At 43.1% G+C, this 19,705-nt stretch overlaps 1 protein-coding gene across 1 annotated transcript in view; it reads right to left on the reverse strand.

Annotated features, from left to right (window-relative positions):
• MYL2 (myosin light chain 2) overlaps positions 1 to 15,094 on the reverse strand; it is a 32,306-nt gene extending 17,212 nt beyond the window's left edge. The window contains exons 1-3 of the mRNA XM_086943028.1: positions 14,958 to 15,094; positions 8,845 to 8,934; positions 4,998 to 5,073 (exon numbers count right to left, since the gene is read on the reverse strand). Coding sequence (XP_086799154.1) covers positions 4,998 to 5,073; positions 8,845 to 8,934; positions 14,958 to 14,960 — 169 coding nt within the window. The 5' untranslated portion in view covers positions 14,961 to 15,094. The remainder of the gene's footprint in view (positions 1 to 4,997; positions 5,074 to 8,844; positions 8,935 to 14,957) is intronic.
• Positions 15,095 to 19,705: the final 4,611 nt, after the last annotated feature.

A 19,705-nucleotide genomic window follows, 5' to 3' on the forward strand; every position in this document is an offset into this window, starting at 1 on the left:
TGGTGTTCCCTTCTTTGGCGAGTCATCGCAGCGAATAAAAGCAGAGCCGCTTACCCTGAGACTTGAGGGGGAAGCTTGTTGGCAGGTAAAACATGAGTAGCATGTACTGGAAGAAATGGTAGGAAATTAAAATAAAATTGGTACGATTTTCATCACTAAATATTATTTTAAATGTACTGGGATCTATATAGGAACTAAGGAAGAAATATAACAGCCAGTTCTTGAACACATAATTAGTCTGTTCTGGGAAGCTATTTAAAAGTGCTCATTGTAAGCTTTTCAAAAAGGACAAGTACTGTGTAAGCTGTACATAAAGGGGAGTACTGCTCATTGCAAAGCACTTTCAGGGAAGGCAGATTAAGGAACAGAGGCACACTATGAGATGACATGATTTGTTAAAAATCAAACAAGGTGGTCAGGAGGTGGTACCTTAGGGCTTTAGTACTATTTATGGCAAGGTGCCCATATCCATTTTTCATACCCGCGAGCGCCATCCGAGAAATGGCATCCTGTATATGGATAATGCACATTGGCCCTGGCGCGGGGAGAAACACCCCTGTGCCTCAGTCAGGTCATCGTTGTTTTGTTCTCCAAAAATAAAACACCTAGGGCCTTATTTATGAAGGACTTGCGCCGCCGGTGCGTCACTTTTAACATGGGAAAAAGTGACGCATCGGCGGCGCAAGTCCTTCATAAATAAGGCCCCAACTTTTCAAGTTTCTTCTAGTACCACAGAATGAAACATAAGGTCATAAGCAAAGAATTACTGTTTTAAATGGAAAATGCAGCATTGGTACCTCCACTTAAGGCAAAAAGATCCCTGGTAGGCAGACTTTGTTTTTATGATGGAGTCCGCTCTGAGATTCTATAAGTGCAATCATTTAAAAAGCTGACAAGTACACATATATATTTTGCAAAACAGACACAGAAACACACAGGAAGATACTGGGAGACACAGACATGGAAGGCACTGAGAAACATGGACCCTGGGCCACCCTGTGGTATCACTAATATTGGGAAGATAAGTACAGTGGGAAACTGTACAAGAACGTCACAAGACAGGGACACCAGAATTCACTAGCAGTGGGGACGCAGGGGCAGTGGCAGACAGGACACGAGAAAGACAGGGACACAACGACGCCAGGAGTCACTGGGGTGTCACAAGTACTAAGGAGGCAAACACATGGGCACTCACTGAGAAAGTTGGATGAGACCACTGGCCACTGGGAGATTTGTACATCAGAAGACACCAGGGACATGGGGAGACAGGGACAGAGGGAGACACTGACATGGGAGAAATGGATACTGGGGAGTCAGTGATAGCAAAAGAAGCCCACCCTTGGAGATATGACACCGGGAGACAGGTGCATTGGAAGACCCTGATGAGCCACTGACCGCAGATTCCTAGAAAACTCTGGTAGATGCTCACCAGGAGGGATAGAAACACACTGAGGAGTCACAGAAGCCGAGGAGACACAAACATTGGGAGATAGGAGCATTGGGATACAATGAGAACTCAGGGGAGCCATGACACCTGGGACCAAGCTATTTGACTGATGCCCGATGGAGCTGCCTTGTTTAGCTAAAGGGGAGACGGGCTGTGGATACCCTCCTCGGACGTCACCTACCCAGTCGGTCTTGGGCAGACTTCCTTTCGTCTCTCCTGCCGTCCTTTCCCTCCTCCTCCACCCTCACACTTCCCCTATCCCCCCCTCCGCTCTATTTGCCTCACCCTTCTTTCCTCTCTCAATGTGTTGCTTATTTTTGAAGTAATGTGTAATTGTTATCATTTTCTGTAACAGTGTGTAACCTAATGTAAACTACGGGTCTAGCTAGTGCTATATAAAACTCATTAAATGAATAAAAATAACCTGGGAGATACGGATATCAGAAGACACTGGGGAGTCGCTGTCATTGGGTTAGTCAGGGGCAAAGGACACACAGATCCTGAGAGACAGGGACACTGGCAGCATCTGAGGAGAGTGCATATTGGGAGATACAGACAGAAGGCCTTCCTGAGTCACAGACAGTATTTTTATTTCTTTTTGTTGGCTGTTTTTAAAGGTGCTACAGATATCCATGGATGAATAACAGCTGTCAAAGTAGACGTAGTGGCAACAACACTGGTAGTCTTGGTTAACATGGGAGTCTTTACAAGGCACATTCACTGAGATACTGGGATGTCTTGGGAGTCTCTTGGGAAACATGCAGACTGTGAGATACAGATACCAAAAGACACAGAAACACATGACACAGTAGACCGAGACATAAAGACGCACAGGAAGACATGGCCATGAGGGGGACAAGGGCAGATACAGCCGCAGTAGAGACTGCACACAGCACTGCCACACTGGCACCTCTCGAGAAAGTTCACAGCGCTACAAGGCCATAGACATGGTGAATTTTCTTTCAATGTTTTAGTATTTCATCCAGAAATTGGAGGGTTTTTCATTAATACCATTCACTAGATCAGAAACTAACTTTTATGTCATCCTGTCCAGAAAGAAACTTTGGGGCCTTTTCACAAAGGTACATCTCCACATGTATTTTTACTCATATGTGGAGCCTATTTACAAACTGTATTTTGCAGTATGCTTATTAGTACTACAATAGCACTACTATTGTACTACAAAAGGCTATTCACATACCTACATGTGGCGGTCTATGCCTGCACCACTCCTATCTTTTATGTGCGGAGAGCTCTGTTGTGACGGCAAATGTCTCTGCACACATAGGTATACCTTTTAGTAGTAATTGTAGGAGGGACAGATGGAAGTGGCTGGAAAATGGGGAATACTTACTAATAAAGAGGACAGGCTAAGGGTGGAGTAAGGAGGGTTTAAGAAGGGGTTAGGGAGTGGTTTCGTGAGGAACAGGCACCATCCACAAAAGAGTAAGACCATTCCACCATTCCTATTCACAAACTACCCTTCTATAGTTACTACTGAGAAAAAGGGCCTAAAACAATTGTAAATGTCATTTGAGTCAGAGTTGGAGTAAGTACAGCTAGGGGCTTGAAATAAAACCACTTAGGAACTAATGTTAAAATGCATTCAATTATTTGAACTAATTTAAAATATATACTCAAATGTTTTCTAATGTTAAAAAAAATCTAAAAATAAAACATAATTATTACTTTATTTTAAAATAATTTATTAACCTTTTTTAATATACATATTAATGCAACATTCATATTTATCAAAATAATTAAATCAATGTTAATTAATTCTACAAGTTACTTTTAATAATTTCAAATACATTTAAAAAAGTATTTTTGCTTTTTTACTTTAGGTGGGATTTTTTTTAATTGAACATCGGAAAAAGAATTTCATTTTACATGAAGTATATTCAAAATAGTTATTTGTTTAATTTAAAATTAAAATGTTGTTCCATTTTTATATTATTCTATATTTCAAATAAATATATTAAATTAAATAACATCAATATTTTGCACAGAAATATTTTTTTCCATTTTTTTAACTTTATTAAACGTTTTGCGATACTTTAAAATAGGGAGATTTTTGAGTGTGGTGGTGGAAATCTCTGCCCAAGCATCAAAAGTTATAAGTAGTAAAGTTAAACTCATAAATTAGGCTCCACCTCCTGATTTCGGGGGCTATGGTCATGTAAGTCTTTACTTTAGAGTAACTTTACACTTGCAAACTGTAAATAGCCTAAAGTAGTAATGTTACTCAAAATTGTTGGAGTACATTTACACATGTAGACACAATCATATGTAAATTTATTTTTAGGAATACCCCCATGAATATTTACAGTTATAAATGGTGTACCTCTACGTGTAACTCTACACTTTTTTGATTGCCACCTTTTCGGAGTGTAGATTTACATCAAAGTGTATACTTACTTGTCTCCACACACTCTGTTCAGGCAGTTGAGACATCTAAGATTACATTTTCAGAGTTACTATTAGTAACTTTTCACACATAGGTTGACATCTCTGTCACTGTGGCAGAGAACTCCCGGTGAAAAAGTGTAGGGAAAATGAATATAATATATTAATTATTTTAAATAAAAATACAAAATAGTTTATTGTAAAATACAAATGCAAAACAATTTAAATATTTATTCAACCAAGAACTAATAAAATAAAATATTACAACATAATACCTCTTCAAAATAAATGTTTATTGAACAATTTATTAATTTCAATATATGAATTTATTTTATAAATATTACTTTTTTTAAATCCTCTCCTTGCTACTAGTTTTTATTCTCAATTATTTTTTAGCAAATGTAATTACAAGTTAAGGATTTACTTAATGTAAATTACTTTTAACATTTTGAATAAAAAACTGGAAATATAATTTCGTTTTTAAAAATAAGGTAACTATTACATTTTTAAAATAATTAATAATTTTGCATCATTTTTATCATATAATTTTTTTTACGTTTAAAAGTCAAAATAATACATTTATTTTACCATTATTTCCTAAAGGGTGTTATTTTAATTCCCTGCATCTATTATGTTTTTGGGAGTGTTTTGCAGTAACTGTGAGTGGCGTGCTTGGTGCTTTATTTACTCTAAGGTTGGGCTCGGGATATTTACATCTGGTGTGTCAACTTTAGGACTACAGTAACTTTAGAAGTTTAGTTTAGAACAACAATGGTCTTACTCTCTTGTGGGTGTGTGTCTGCATTAGCATGCTCTTTCCAGAAATCCTCTGACATATTCCTAAACACCTCTCATTCATGAATAGATATTCCCCGTTTTCCTACCACTGGGGAGGTTGCTCCCACATGTACACTTAAATTATGCACTTACGTGTGTGGAGATCCCATTACATTTCAGAGATCTCCAGTGAGAAAAGATAAGCGAGGCGGAGGCCTCTGTTCATAGGTTAGATCATCGCATGTTATAGTATGTGAGTAGTACTTTAGTAGAAGTGCTCACATACTACAACGCCCAGTTTGTGAACAGGCCACTTTTGGTACTTTCTATGTAACTTCCAACGGTTTATCCTACATGATTGACTTACCAAGTGCAGCAAAGGTGTCTCTGAGGTCCTCCTTGTCGATGAACCCGTCACGGTTCTGGTCCATGATGGTGAATGCCTACAGGTGAAAGGTCACACATTAGAAATCACATCTCAAACAACTGTGCATTTCCCCTCTTGGTTTTGTAATTGGGGGCTATTGGCAGCCAGCAGTCACCTGCCTGACCAGAAGGAGGCGAAAAGTAAAGGTGAAGCAATTTACCTGGCTGGTTGGGCTGAACGTACAGACAGACAGCCCATTATTTGCTTATTTCTCTCCAGATGCTTGCTTGGTACATTTCCACCAAAGAGTAGTGTATTTATCATTTAAAGGGGACCAATAATTAGCTAAAAAATAAAATATGTTGTTCTTCCCCAATGATATTTTGACTTTTTGCAGATTTCTATATTATTTTGGTCTACCTCAATTTTTATTATTTTAAGCGTTGTTGTAACTTGAGTGTCGTCCGTTTAGTGCATCCCTTAGAGCAGGTGTCTATGGTAATATGTTTTAGATATTACTTTATTAATATCACATTTATTTTCAGACTTTTTAACATTTCCTGGTTGTCGTGTACTGTGGACGTCACTTCCTGTGAAAAGTTATCAGAACTCAGTCTTAAGAATTCGAAAACGTGAGACTTCAACTTTCAATAATGTCTGTTGTTCATTCAAAAGCAGTAAGCAATAAATGAATCACACAGAGGGGTCGATTCCGATTCGGGAATAAACGCTCCGAATAGCCGTTCGGAGCGTTTTTCCCGTACGAATCGTACCCTGAAGCGTCCCCCGTACGTACAACGAAGTACGATTCGCACCAGGAGCCGTACTCCGTACGAGTCGTACAAGACACCGTACGACTCTAATCTCCGTACGATTCTCCCTCGGAACCCGCTGTACGCGACATCTGTACGGTTCATGGCTGGTTTTTATGACCCAGCAAGTACGATACGTGTCGGGTACGCACCGTACAACCCTTTTTCTACGGGAGCTGAAAACAGCCGTAAAAGCAGAGTTTGTGTGGAAACAGGTACGGAACGGCCCCCCCGGGTACAGTGCGTACCCCCCATGATCGCAGGGGTATGCACGTACCCCTGCGATCATGGGGTGTACGAGCCGTACCCCCATTGTACGATCGGTGTACGAGCCGTACCCCCATTGTACGATCGGTGTACGAGCCGTACCCCATGTACGATCGGTGTACGATCGGTGTACGAGCCGTACCCCATGTACGATGGGGGTTGTTTGTAAATTTAGTGGTTGTAGTGAATTTTTTGTCATTCCTTGGTGGGGCCATCTCTAAGAAAGGGTCGTTTTTAGGTAATCGCCAACATTTTGCATTACATTTCCCACGCTGGACGCATACACGAACGACCTGGAACATTTGCAGGACATGAATGGTGAGGGAGCAGCGTCATTATAAATAGGGATAAAGAAAAGGATTTCTGATTGGCTCAATTGGAAACAAATGCTTTTGTAATTGCAAATTCGCTTTGGAACAACGTTATGCATTCAGAGGGATACACTTGGTCAAATTTCGGCTGCAGATACACGTACATATTTGACTGCTCATCAATGTCTACGAATTGTGCAGATGATCAGACAACCTCCAGGGATTCTTTCAGAAATGAAAAAAATTGCAATTTACACCAAATGTAAATGTAACTCTAGGGGTATATTTTTAGGTCGAGTTTACTCGAACCTATTGCTGTCAATCCGAAAAATTCCTAACAGGCGGATTTCAAACAGTTCATGAGAAAAGAATCACGTGACAAGCTCCTCATGCACAAGCTTGTTTTTTCTAGGTGTAAGAATCGGACTCGCTTTGGTGAAGAGATGACATGACAGTCTCATGACAGACCTGTATCAAAGTTGTGGTAGCACTAAATCAGGCATGCACATCAAAATGTAAGGTTATATCAAGGAAGGTGGCGTGTTGCCCTACGCAAAATCCACTTATGTGAGTGTTTCAATAGGGATTTAAACTAATGATTGAATAACCTGGAAATCTGCAGTTTTACCGATGGGCTAGTGCCTCTGAAAGGCTGTTAGTATGGAGGAGAAGTGAGCCCGACATGTGAGTGACCCTTCCCCAACCACACCAGCGTGTGAGTGTCAGGCTATCTTCCAAATTCCCTAAAGGCCACTGTATCTTGGTTTAGTGTAAGTATTTAAAATCCCCATTATAGAAATGTTTACACCTTCTACCAGTGGAAGAAATAATAGACAGAGTCCAAAGAATGGCGTCGACGGAGGTGTTACAGACCATACGAGGGGGAGGTCGTGCGCCCCTACTTTGGGTACAGCTCTCCTCAAGGCACATGAATGAATGAATGCAGTGTTTCATCTTTAGGAGTTTTCTGAGTTGTAGGTGGTTAGACTCCTTACCTAGTCTGGGGTTTAAGGAATTCCAGAGATAGACCTGGGATCTCCAGAGAACTTCCTCTGTGTTTTTGTCCTTTGAAGGTACATTGTTGAACAAGATGCATGTTCACTGAAGGAAGGTTCCTGGCAGGAAGGTAGTGTGGGCCCTCCTGCCTCAATTCGTATAGTGCTTAGTACCAGCATTTATCCTGCTTCTCAACACTCCCATTATATTGTGGTGGCCGAACTCAGGTTAAAGGGGGCGTAGGTGTCTATGGTGCAGTAGGTGCAGTGGCACTGGGTCGAGAGGACTGAGGTGCCCAGTGAACCCTGATTATTGCAGTATTCTACTATCCAAATAGCAGCCAGGGAGTCATTGTCCTTGCTTGCACTAGTGCCCAGGGCAACCTTGTTACACTACTGGTTCTACAGTGTGACGTGGCCGCTAGACCATCTATTCCCCTTGTCCGCAGCGCTGGCATCGGGTATCTTTCCTGTCTAGCCTGCCCTACATCTGGATTCACTGAGCCGTGGCTTTTGACACCAGCTAGCTTGAGTTAGAGGCTGTTCCTGTCCCTTCAGCTCCATGCTTTTCACGGTCAGCTGACATATACTTGGGACCACTGGAATTATGTGGCACAGTAGGAGCAAATGATGCGGTGGGTTGACTAAATTATGCGGCAAGAAAAGGCAATTTGTGCTTCCTAATGTAACACATTTTGCGACAGTATTGTGTCATAATTTGCTAATTTTTCCAACTATTAACACTGTCTGGGCAAATGTTTCACCTCATTAGTACCAGTCTAACCACAAACTACAGTATTAAGCAACGAAAGATGACTAGTGGACCTTTGCATAGGGCCTTCCACTGTGTGGCAACACGCGTCACTCGATTTTAGTAACTTTTGATACGCTTTTTATGTTAAATTCTGCAGATGATGGATTCTGGTGCAAATGTGGCAAATCCATAATTATGCAGAAGGCGCCACAGCCGCAGGATCTATAATTCCAGTTACCCTGCAAAGTCACTCAATTTAAAGTTGTGAATCAGATGTGGCTTCTAAAGCAGTTTAAAATCAACCGGCGCCCATCCCCCTCAGGCACTTCGCCCCAGCCCCCTAGAATGGGCTTCCCAAAAAGCTTGAAAGTTTGGTCGCCATAGCCCTCTCTGATTCGGATAGCCTATTTCCACGTCTGCTCTTCTCTATTAAAAAGCATCCTTATCAATGTAGTAAGTCACCTTGATTCAGTGGAAGCAAACCAAGACTACAGGCCCCAGAATGCATTGGGTTGAAAATTAAAGCCTAGGACTGAAAACATGGTACCCTTCGGAGACTGTGAACCTATTTCCAAACAACCAAAATACCGCACTTAAAAAACAATTTGAATGCATATTTATCCCAATGAATCTGCGCAGATATAATAAAAGCCCCCGCAGGGCCCAGCTCTCAGTATGTTCTCAGACCCTTCTCAGACCCCCACTTACTTCCTTGAACTCCTGGATTTGCGTCTGCTCGAACATGGAGAACACGTTGGAGTTCGCGCCCCCGGCTCTCTTCTTCGCCTTTTTTGATGCCTGTGGAATAAAACACGTGAGTACTAGGAAGGGTGCACAGCAGTACCGTTGTGTCCTTTCACTTACATGGCTATTTAGGTTCCTTTGCACGTGCACGGAACTCAGTGCAAATCTATGAATGATATCCATGTGGTAGAACTAGTGGTGCAAAACTCAGTACAAATCTATGAATGATATCCATGTGGTAGAACTAGTGGTGCAAAACTCAGTGCAAATCTATGAATGATATCCATGTGGCAGAACAAGCTGTACAGAACTAAGTGCAAATCTATGAATGATATCCTTGTGGTAGACCTAGTGGTGCAAACCTCACTACAAATCCATGAATGATATCCATGTTGTTGAACTAGTGGTGCAAAACTCAGTACAAATCTATGAATGATATCCATGTGGTAGAACAAGCGGTACAGAACTAAGTGCAAATCTATGAATGATATCCTTGTGGTAGAACTAGTGGTGCAAAACTCACTACAAATCCATGAATGATATCCATGTGGTAGAACTAGTGGTGCAAAACTCAGTACAAATCTATGAATGATATCCATGTGGTAGAACTAGTAGTACAGAACTCAGGGCAAATCTATGAATGATATCCTTGTGGTAGAACAAGCGGTGCAGAAATCAGTGGAAATCCATGAATGATATCCATGTGGTAGAACTAGTGGTACAGAACTGAGTGCTAATCTATGAATGATATCCATGTGGTAGAACTAGTGGTACGGAACTGAGTGCAAATCTATGAATGATATCCTTGTGGTAGAACAAGCGGTACAGAACTCAGTGGAAATCCATGAATGATATCCATGTGGTAGAACTAGTGGTACGGAACTGAGTGCTAATCTATTAATGATATCCATGTGGTAGAACTAGTGGTACGGAACAGAGTGCTAATCTATGAATGATATCCTTGTGGTAGAACAAGCGGTACAGAACTCAGTGGAAATGTATGAATGATATCCATGTGTGGTATAACTAGTGGTGCAAAACTCAGTACAAATCTATGAATGATATCCATGTGGTAGAACTAGTAGTACAGAACTCAGGGCAAATCTATGAATGATATCCATGTGGTAGAACTAGTGGTGCAAAACTCAGTACAAATCCCTGAATGATATCCATGTTGTTGAACTAGTGGTGCAAAACTCAGTACAAATCTATGAATGATATCCATGTGGTAGAACAAGCGGTACAGAACTAAGTGCAAATCTATGAATGATATCCTTGTGGTAGAACTAGTGGTGCAAAACTCACTACAAATCCATGAATGATATCCATGTGGTAGAACTAATGGTACGGAACTCAGTGCAACATTATGAATGATATCCATGTGGTAGAACTAGTGGTACAGAACTAAATGCAAATCTATGAATGATATCCATGTGGTAAACTAGTGGTACGGAACTCAGTGCAAATTTATGAATGATATCCATGTGGTAGAACTAGTGGTACAAAAATTAGTGCAAATCTATAAATGATACTCATGTGGTAGAAATAGTGGTAAGAAACTCAGTGCAAATCTATGAATGATATCCATGTGGTAGAACTAGTGGTACAGAACTCAGTGCAAATCTATGAATGATATCCTTGTGGTAGAACAAGCGGTGCAGAACTCAGTGGAAATCCATGAATGATATCCATGTGGTAGAACTAGTGGTAGGGAACTGAGTGCAAATCTATGAATGTTATCCATGTGGTAGAGCTAGTGGTACGGAACTGAGTGCAAATCTATGAATGATATCCATGTGGTAGAACTAGTGGTACGGAACTGAGTGCAAATCTATGAATGATATCCATGTGGTAGAACTAGTGGTATGGAACTCAGTGCAAATCTAGGAATGATATCCATGTGGTAGAACTAGTGGTACGGAACTGAGTGCAAATCTATGAATGATATCCATGTGGTAGAACTAGTGGTACGGAACCCAGTGCAAAATTATGAATGATATCCATGTGGTAGAACTAGTGGTACGGAACTCAGTGCAAATTTATGAATGATATCCATGTGGTAGAACTAATGGCACGAAAATTAGTGCAAATCTATAAATGATACCCATGTGGTAGAAATAGTGATAAGAAACCCAGTGCAAATCTATGAATGATATCCATGTGGTAGAACTAGTGGTACGGAAATTAGTGCAAATCTATAAATCATACCCATGTGGTAGAAATAGTGGTACAGAACTAAGTGCAAATCTATGAATAATATCCATGTGGTAGAACTAGTGGTACTGAACTCAGTGCAAATCTATGAATGATATCCATGTGGTAGAACTAGTGGTACGAAAATTAGTGCAAATCTATAAATTAAACCCATGTGGTAGAAATAGTGGTAAGAAACGCAGTGCAAATCTATGAATGATATACATGTGGTAAAACTAGTGGTACGGAAATCAGTGCAATTCTATGAATGATATCCTTGTGGTAGAACAAGCGGTGCAGAACTCAATGGAAATCCATGAATGATATCCATGTGGTAGAGCTAGTGGTAAGGAACTGAGTGCAAATCTATGAATGATATCCATGTGGTAGAACTAGTGGTACGGAACTGACTGCAAATCTATGAAGGATATCCTTGTGGTAGAACAAGCGGTACAGAACTCAGTGGAAATCTATGAATGATATCCATGTGGTAGAACTAGTGGTACGGAACTCAGTGCAAATCTATGAATGATATCCATGTGGTAGAACTAGTGGTACGGAACTGAGTGCAAATCTATGAATGATATCCATGTGGTAGAAGTAGTGGAACGGAACTGAGTGCAAATGTGTGAATGATATCCATGTGGTAGAACTAGTGGTACGGAACTGAGTGCAAATCTATGAATGATATCCATATGGTAGAACTAGTGGTACGGAACTGAGTGCAAATCTATGAATGATATCCATGTGGTAGAACTAGTGGTACGGAACTGAGTGCAAATGTGTGAATGATATCCATGTGGTAGAACTAGTGGTACGGAATTGAGTGCAAATGTGTGAATGATATCCTTGTGGTAGAACTAGTGGTACGGAACTGACTGCAAATCTATGAAGGATATCCTTGTGGTAGAACAAGCGGTACAGAACTCAGTGGAAATCTATGAATGATATCCATGTGGTAGAACTAGTGGTACGGAACTCAGTGCAAATCTATGAATGATATCCATGTGGTAGAACTAGTGGTACGGAATTGAGTGCAAATGTGTGAATGATATCCTTGTGGTAGAACTAGTGGTATGGAACTGAGTGCAAATCTATGAATTATATCCTTGTGGTAGAACTAGTGGTACGGAATTGAGTGCAAATGTGTGAATGATATCCATGTGGTAGAACTAATGTTAAAGGTTCTGTTATGCCAAAACGTCCACGCGTAACTGGGGCGCGGTCAATGTCACATGCCATTCAAAAGTTCATCATCCGGCCCCTGCAGTCTGTGTATGAGGATTGCACCCTCATCGCACTGTGCGAGAAGAGGCACACAGCACTTCAAAGGTGCACTGAAGTGCAAGTGTGAGAGGTGCCTCACCCCCAGCTCGCAGCCCCATATATGAAAGAGCTGCAATCTGTGGAACTGGTGTGACTGGTAACTACCTCCCACCTCTCAGCTTCTTGGGGCCTGGATATGGGATGTTTGGTATTAATGTTCAGCTGGAACAAGAGGCCTGTGCATGGGGTGGCCTCATCACTGCCCCCACGTCTTCACCCTGCATTCTTTTCTATGTAAAATCAAAAATACTTCACACATAGTGTTACAGGTGAGACACCTTCTCTCTTATTGGCTTTACAATTATGAGTCCCCATCATGTGGCCGCTGGGGCCTTGAGCCAGTCTGCAAAGATAACCAATAAATAAGAATGGAATGTTTCTTAATGCAATATGCTGCTTAAAGGCATACAGAAGGCGAGGGCAGAAGGGTAACCCATCCCTGCTTCTTGAATCGATTCCGTCACAACAAGCAAGGTTGTGTGAACCAACCCCACCCGAACACACAACGCATGCTGAATTAATATGACATCCCCCGACTCCACTGAGCTCCAGACCTCCAGTGCGAAAAGCCGTGTTCCAAAGGAGGACTGGGCTGTTAGGAAATGGAAAGAGATCCCAATAGAATGGTGCTTGTGAAAGTCCGGTAGGGCTGGGGCAGAGTCGGTCCACACTGACAAACGACTGACACAACGCCAGCCCTTACTGCCTTTAGGAAACAGCCCTGAAGTTGAGGCAGCCTGGGCTTGCCTTGTTCCAAACCACTTTAAAATCCTACCTATTCTGCAACATATGAAGCACGGTCTTTGCTAAACTTGGCCTTGGAGACACCATTGGGCCTTTGTTAGAAGCACGTAAAGGGCTCCCACACTGTACATTCTGCAAACTTTTCCAAGTCTCACTTTAAATTATAAGCAAATTGTCAGTGAGGGCGCACGCACTCCTCTACCGAAACAACAGTCCCAGCAGTAACTAAGGCTGTTTTTCCCAGAATTTATTTTTGATAACACCTAAGCATGAATAAATTAATTCGGGGAACTGTCGGCTTGGCTCCTTGGGATGTTTTACGGTTACAAGAAAGTATGAGGTTTTTCTAAGAACATTTGGATGTTGGGGAGCGATATGGGTGAGACATTATGTGGCATGCCAATTTCTTGCTGATACTCAATAAGCTAAACGAAAATAAATGCCATCTGTAAAAATATACATCACCTCTTTATGCATAAAAAGAAATGTGTAACACCTGCATTCATATAAGCATATTTATCATGTATATTAGAATAAGCAGTTCTAAGCCATAACATGTACACAGGGCATAAAACTATAGATTGTCATCACATATATATTACATACCTATAAATACACCATCAACATAGGTACGATTATCAACACACACAAGTACATATTACCAAAATAAACGTTATTAACACAACAACATTTTACAAAATATAAAATACACATCATAAAGATAAACACGGGTATCACCATGTAAAATATCATATCACCCTGTGGAACATTTTAGGACCCATTCTTCTGCTTACAGGAAAGACATTTTGAGACACCGAAGTGCAGATTATTATTTTTTACACAACTTAGTGCAGCAACCGAAGTTGCCGCACTTAGTTGCACAAAGGAAAAAAAGAAGTACAGAGCCATACATATTATAATAAAAATGGATTGCTGCTGCTCACTATCACAAATAGAATACCTGGAGCGATGCACAACCTTCGCACCACAATGAGGAGGTGTGTGCGTGCTGTCTATAATTCCCTTCAAGTACAGAATCCTACGCCTCGACAAATTCTTAGACGTTTCACATATTGCAGGTGTGCTGTAAAGTGCAGCACACATGCAATGTATGGAAATTTAGAATAATGAAAACATTTCTCCTCGTTTGCGCCTGCTTCAAGTCAGAGTTCATTTATGACGCAGGCTAGCTATTTTGGTAGATTAGAATTTGCATAAAAAAGTATAAGTGCTTGAAGTTACACCCAAGTAACACCTCCTTGACAGAAAGTGGTGCAAAACAAAGCCAATCAGCACAAAGCACTACTTGCGCTAGGAAAAAAGCACCTTTCCATAGCAAAAGGCCCGGTGCAAAACCTTAGTACTCTGCCCACCATATTATCACCATATAGCGCTGCTATACCATCCTAACGGTGGCAGGCGCTATAGAAACTTTGGTATCATCACATAGAGAAAATATGTCTACCATCAACATACACTACATTATAAGTATCACATGTGGAACCTGAATAGCCATGTATTGGAGAAAGTAAATCGCATGCTGTAAGTATGAAACACAAATTTACGACACAGGTGCATATATTGCTAGCACCCCCACTTTCACTGCTATTTCCTTCCTGCGCCTCCAACACCCTTCTGTGTCTGTGCCTGCTGGCTATGGGACCCTGTCTACCCTTCCCATCATGGCCGCCAGTGGTTACAATGAGAGCTGGAGCGCCCCATCCAAGGCCTCGCCACGCCTTGCCACACCTGGCCCTTCTCGCGGGACTGGCGCGGTTGGTTGCATGTCCTCGCTCCCACCAGAGAGCGCTTACCATTGTTCCGCCGGTGCGTGGAGAGACAAGTGTTACTGCAAGAGGAATTCCAAACTGAGCTCCCGGAGCGCCCCGCGCCCGCACAATAAATACTGCGCGCGCCCCGGGTTATAAATACACTTGTGCCCGCTTTTGGCAGTGGTAGGTAAGTCGGCCTCCCCCAGGACCAGCCCCCGAGGCCGTTGTCTCTCGTTCCGAATAGTGACGGGGTGCAGCCCAGCCGATGATATCCGAGACAATGCAGTTGTGAATGTTAATGGAGGCCCTGGTGCCAGGCCGGAGCCCGCGTGTAAGATGTTGACAGAGGCCTTGGGGTCTGTGCCACGCAGCAGGCTGGCAGCTCTATATATACCTGTATGTCTGAGGTGTGGGCCGGGCGATAGGAAGAAACCAACAGGACCCAACCTCAAAGCCACCTCTTGAAATTGTTGCTAAAAACATATTTTTCATAATACATACTTCCATCATCTCAATTTAAGAAAAATATGTTTGCATAAAATTCGACCTTCATTTAATTCCTAAATTCAGCTCATTTGATATATATTTTAGTACCTGGTACGATCCGCTATTCTATATTCAGTTGAGGATAATTGAGGGCTAATGCTTGATGGGGTAAAGCTTGGATCGAAGTTTTTGTAGGGAGATACTCAAAGTTTTGGTAGCCTCATTTTTGGAATCATGGAGGTCTGATTTTGAGCTTGGCACAGGTTTGGCGTCGTGAACCCCCAGCTTTGGCAGCTGGAGCGGGTGTGTGGCTCCGTATGGGCCTCCTCTGTCTGCAGCTCGGCAGACACAATCGCATAATTAACACTATAAAAACGGAGCGTCAATAGATGAGAAAGTGGAGGCAAGAAACAAAAGATGGGTAAATGGAAGAAGGAAACAATGAAAGAATATTGAATAGAACGGAGGATGAATGGAAGAAGGAAAGGATGGAAGGATAAGCAGGTGGATGAATCAATGGATAGGTGAATGAGTGGGTGGATCAATGTATGGGTAGATGGAAGAATGAGTGAAAGAATGAGTGAATGGATAGGTGGATGGACCGGTGAAAGGATAGGAGAGTAAGGGGATAGATGGATGGTTGGATAAGTGGATGGACAGGTGAAAGGATGACCGAGTAAAGGGATGTTGAATCGGTGGATGGACAGGTCAAATGTTGGCAGAGAAAAGGGATACATGGATATGTGGCTGGATAGGTGAAAGGAAAGCAGAGTAAAGGGATGACACATGGATTTATGGATGAATGGATTTGGGTGGGTGGGTGGATGGATGGCAGAGTAGATGGAATGATGGATGAAAAATTGAATGAATATACGACTGTAAAGGTGAAACAGTGGATATCCGTGTGTGACTGGAAGTTTGAAAGAATGAATGGCTAAATGCCTGGATTGAAGAGATAGGGGAGCTCTTCTAGAGAGGGGTCGGCTCAATTGCTTTGTTTCATCAGAGCTTTTATTTCAAAGTGGGGGTACTTTAATTTTCCGGTTACTCCCTTGGTTTGGTAGAATGGGATTTCTGCAAAAAATTGCCAAAGCGCCTGCCCTGCCAATAACCCGCGCTTGGAAAGCACCAATCAATGGAAGACGAGCGGGGGAGAGCAAAGGGCGCCTAACTGCAGCTCTTTCACGTGTTTCGAGCTGAGACTAGAACACAGAGAGATGTAGTGTGTATGACCTCATGTGTAGTGTTTGATTGGGGACTGTGGACTTTCTCTGGACCGGACCCAGGTACCCAACATTGCATAAATGCATCCATAATACAAACACCTGGGGCAGATTTACTACTTCTGGCGCATCTCTGCTAATCTGCAGGAATGCGCCAGAAGAGTTGCGATGCATCTGCCCACCCGTGCGCCACCACTGATGCGCCGCATTTACAATGCGGCGCACTGTGGATCACGGATGGGGAGATGCATATCGCATCCCCCGTCGGAAAGGCGGCGCATTGCTGGAGTTGCGTCACAAGCGCGACGCAGATCCAGCAAGGCTCGGGGGTGCCCTATCATGCTGTGTCAATCCTTACGCCTGCTTCAAGCAGACGCTGGGTTTTGACGCGGCATGGCCTTAAAAGTGACTGAATGAAATCTTGTAGATTTCACTCAGCCACTTTTAGGAGGCGTTCCTGCGCCTGAACGAGCCCCCCCCCCCCCCCCCCCCCCGCCCCCTGCGCCGGAACGCCTACATCCTACATGTGGCGCATGGCTTTACAATGTGACGCATCTCCCGGATGCGTCACATTGTAAATACCCTGCAGCATGGCACTGGCTTTGCGCCGCCACTGCATCACAAAAGTGACGCAACGGCGGCGTAAAACTGGCGCAAGGGGCTTGTAAATCTGCCTGTACGTTCCGAGATGCCACTGTGTTCCCGAATGAAACCGGACCTTATCCAATTGAAGCAATTTCCAGTCCCAGGATACATTGTGACCTCAAAGGGGCTGACACTCTGCCGATCAAAGAGCTCCACTGAGTGCACATTCACACCGAGTCTAACCCCCTCTGCGTCAGAAGACGTGCACCCCAGCCTTTCTTCATGCACACAGACACACCCCCTTCAAACCGGAGCGCTCCCTGAGGGGTGCACGGCACTGTCGGCTCCATGATGACTCGGCTGGAGCGGCCTCCCGGGGTGAGGTACAGCTCGATTGGTTTCAATAGTATTTCGCACCGGATGTCTGGAATATGAACATCCGGCCCGCTTCCCTGGCCAAATAATCTGGACAATAAAATTACATAACAATTGGCCTGCAAATGCAGTCCGGTCCTCAGGCTGCTCCCTCCTATGGGGGCGCCGAACACCGCCCCCACCCCACCAGGCCATATTCTATTTTGTCTCCTGACGCCTTCCATACTTCTCTCCCGCCGCCCCTGCCCTGCACCAGGCCCCACTCACATTTACCACCTGCCCGGAGACGGTTAGTAGGGCAGCATTCACTCGCATGGAAGGGAAATTCGGTGTTTCTTTTGAGCCACTTTTCCCTGGCCCCATTCTAAAAGGTTTATCTCTGAATAAACAAATGCAGGAGAGATGTTACTTCCGGCAACACAGTACCCCAGCACCTGCCAAGGACAGGATGCTGAGGCTGAGTAAAGTATGACTCCTCCCAGTAGCCCGCGAGCCACTTTGCCCAGCTAAGTATAAACGAAACGTGACAACTGTAGTAAGAGGGTCCCAGGTAGGTGAAAAAAATGTCAAAGTCTAAATAAAAAACTACTTGGCAATCTTGTAAGTCTTGATTGAATATGAGCATTCAGTACTGAATAGATTAACAAGACACCAAATTCTTCCTGGCATCAGAAAGGAGAAAAGAAAGGGAAGGCAATGGTACCCGGAAGTAGACTCCAGTTCAAGCCGCAAGGAGCACAAAATCAGGGGAAAAGGGTAGCAAAGGGTCGATGAACATGATGAAAAATAAGGGAACAGATGTACAGCAGCAAACCCTTCACTTGGAAATACACCCTTGGGTATTGGGCTAACAGGAAGTTACATCACAGGAAAACAAGGTTTGAGACTCTATTAACATCCTATGGGCTGACCACCATCTTGGAGAGGGCAGATTATAAAGCTTGGCCTTGCTCTTTCTGAAGAATCATGGCGCTCACTTAGTAAATGCAGGAGCCAAGTGTGGATCTTTCGATTAGTGCCGCAGTCTGTGAGGCTGCCGATGCCATCCATGCCTGGTACTCCAGTAGATCGCAGAGCCCCTCTCTGAGTGGCTGCACATGCAACTCCACAGGAGAGGTTCGGGTGATGCGAGCACTCAGCGCGTGGCTGACCAGTGTGTCTTAGAAGATGTAACCTAACATTGTAAAAAAATGTTTTTTTCTCTTCCACCAATTAGCTGTCGGCTCAGTTTTCGGCACAGATCTAACATCACCTCAGTCCAGTCCACTCTTAATCGGGGTCCATGTCCAGGGTGATAATATCAACCTACAAAAATACAAAATCTACTTCATTGCCTGCCACTACATCATCAAGATATGTATATAATTACTACTCAACTCTACATCAGCTCAACCTAGCTCTCTAGTGGTTGGTTAATACAGTGGATACGATGCTTTCGGCATGCAATATAACATGTGCGATATAGTGGCGGTGTACCACTTGCAGTGGTTACGTTGTCTGGTCTATTCATTTGTTTGTTTATTCATCGTCTCCTAATCTGTTCAACATTTTTGTGTAGTCAGAACGGTACATCCTTAAATACAGGAGGCCAGTGTCAGCACATGGACAACAGCAAGCGCTCCATAGTAGTTCTTCGCAACCACCAGTAAAATCTGACCAAATGCATCCTATCGAAAATAGCAATCTGCAGATGTTGAGCCATCCGGGCTCCCAGTCGTTAAAGTGGAGTGCCCACTTTAATTTTACGCAAATATAATGTTAGGTGTTCTGTTTGATATTCATGCGTGAGGCCAATGTCCTTCTAGGCCACAAGTATAAGGAAACATATTTAGCCACAAAGGCCATCATGCCTCATAAAGACAATTCTTAGTCACGCTTTTAAGGCAACATTCCATTGAGAGATGGTTCCGCCATGCCACCATCCTTTTCCGCCCACATAAAGCTACATGGTCCTGGGATGTCCATGGCAGCTGCATGGACCTCACAAAAGTGATCTCAAATCCATGGGAGGGCAGGCTTTGCTCTGTTTTTGGTTACAGAGGCGGGCCCTATCCCCATGGTTCCTCCCTCCTCCAGACAACCATGCGAAGTAAGACTGTAGGGCAGAGTGGGCTCCTGACC

The sequence above is a fragment of the Lissotriton vulgaris genome, chromosome 11 (genome assembly GCF_964263255.1).
Source record: "Lissotriton vulgaris chromosome 11, aLisVul1.2, whole genome shotgun sequence".
Taxonomy (NCBI): Eukaryota; Metazoa; Chordata; class Amphibia; order Caudata; family Salamandridae; genus Lissotriton; species Lissotriton vulgaris.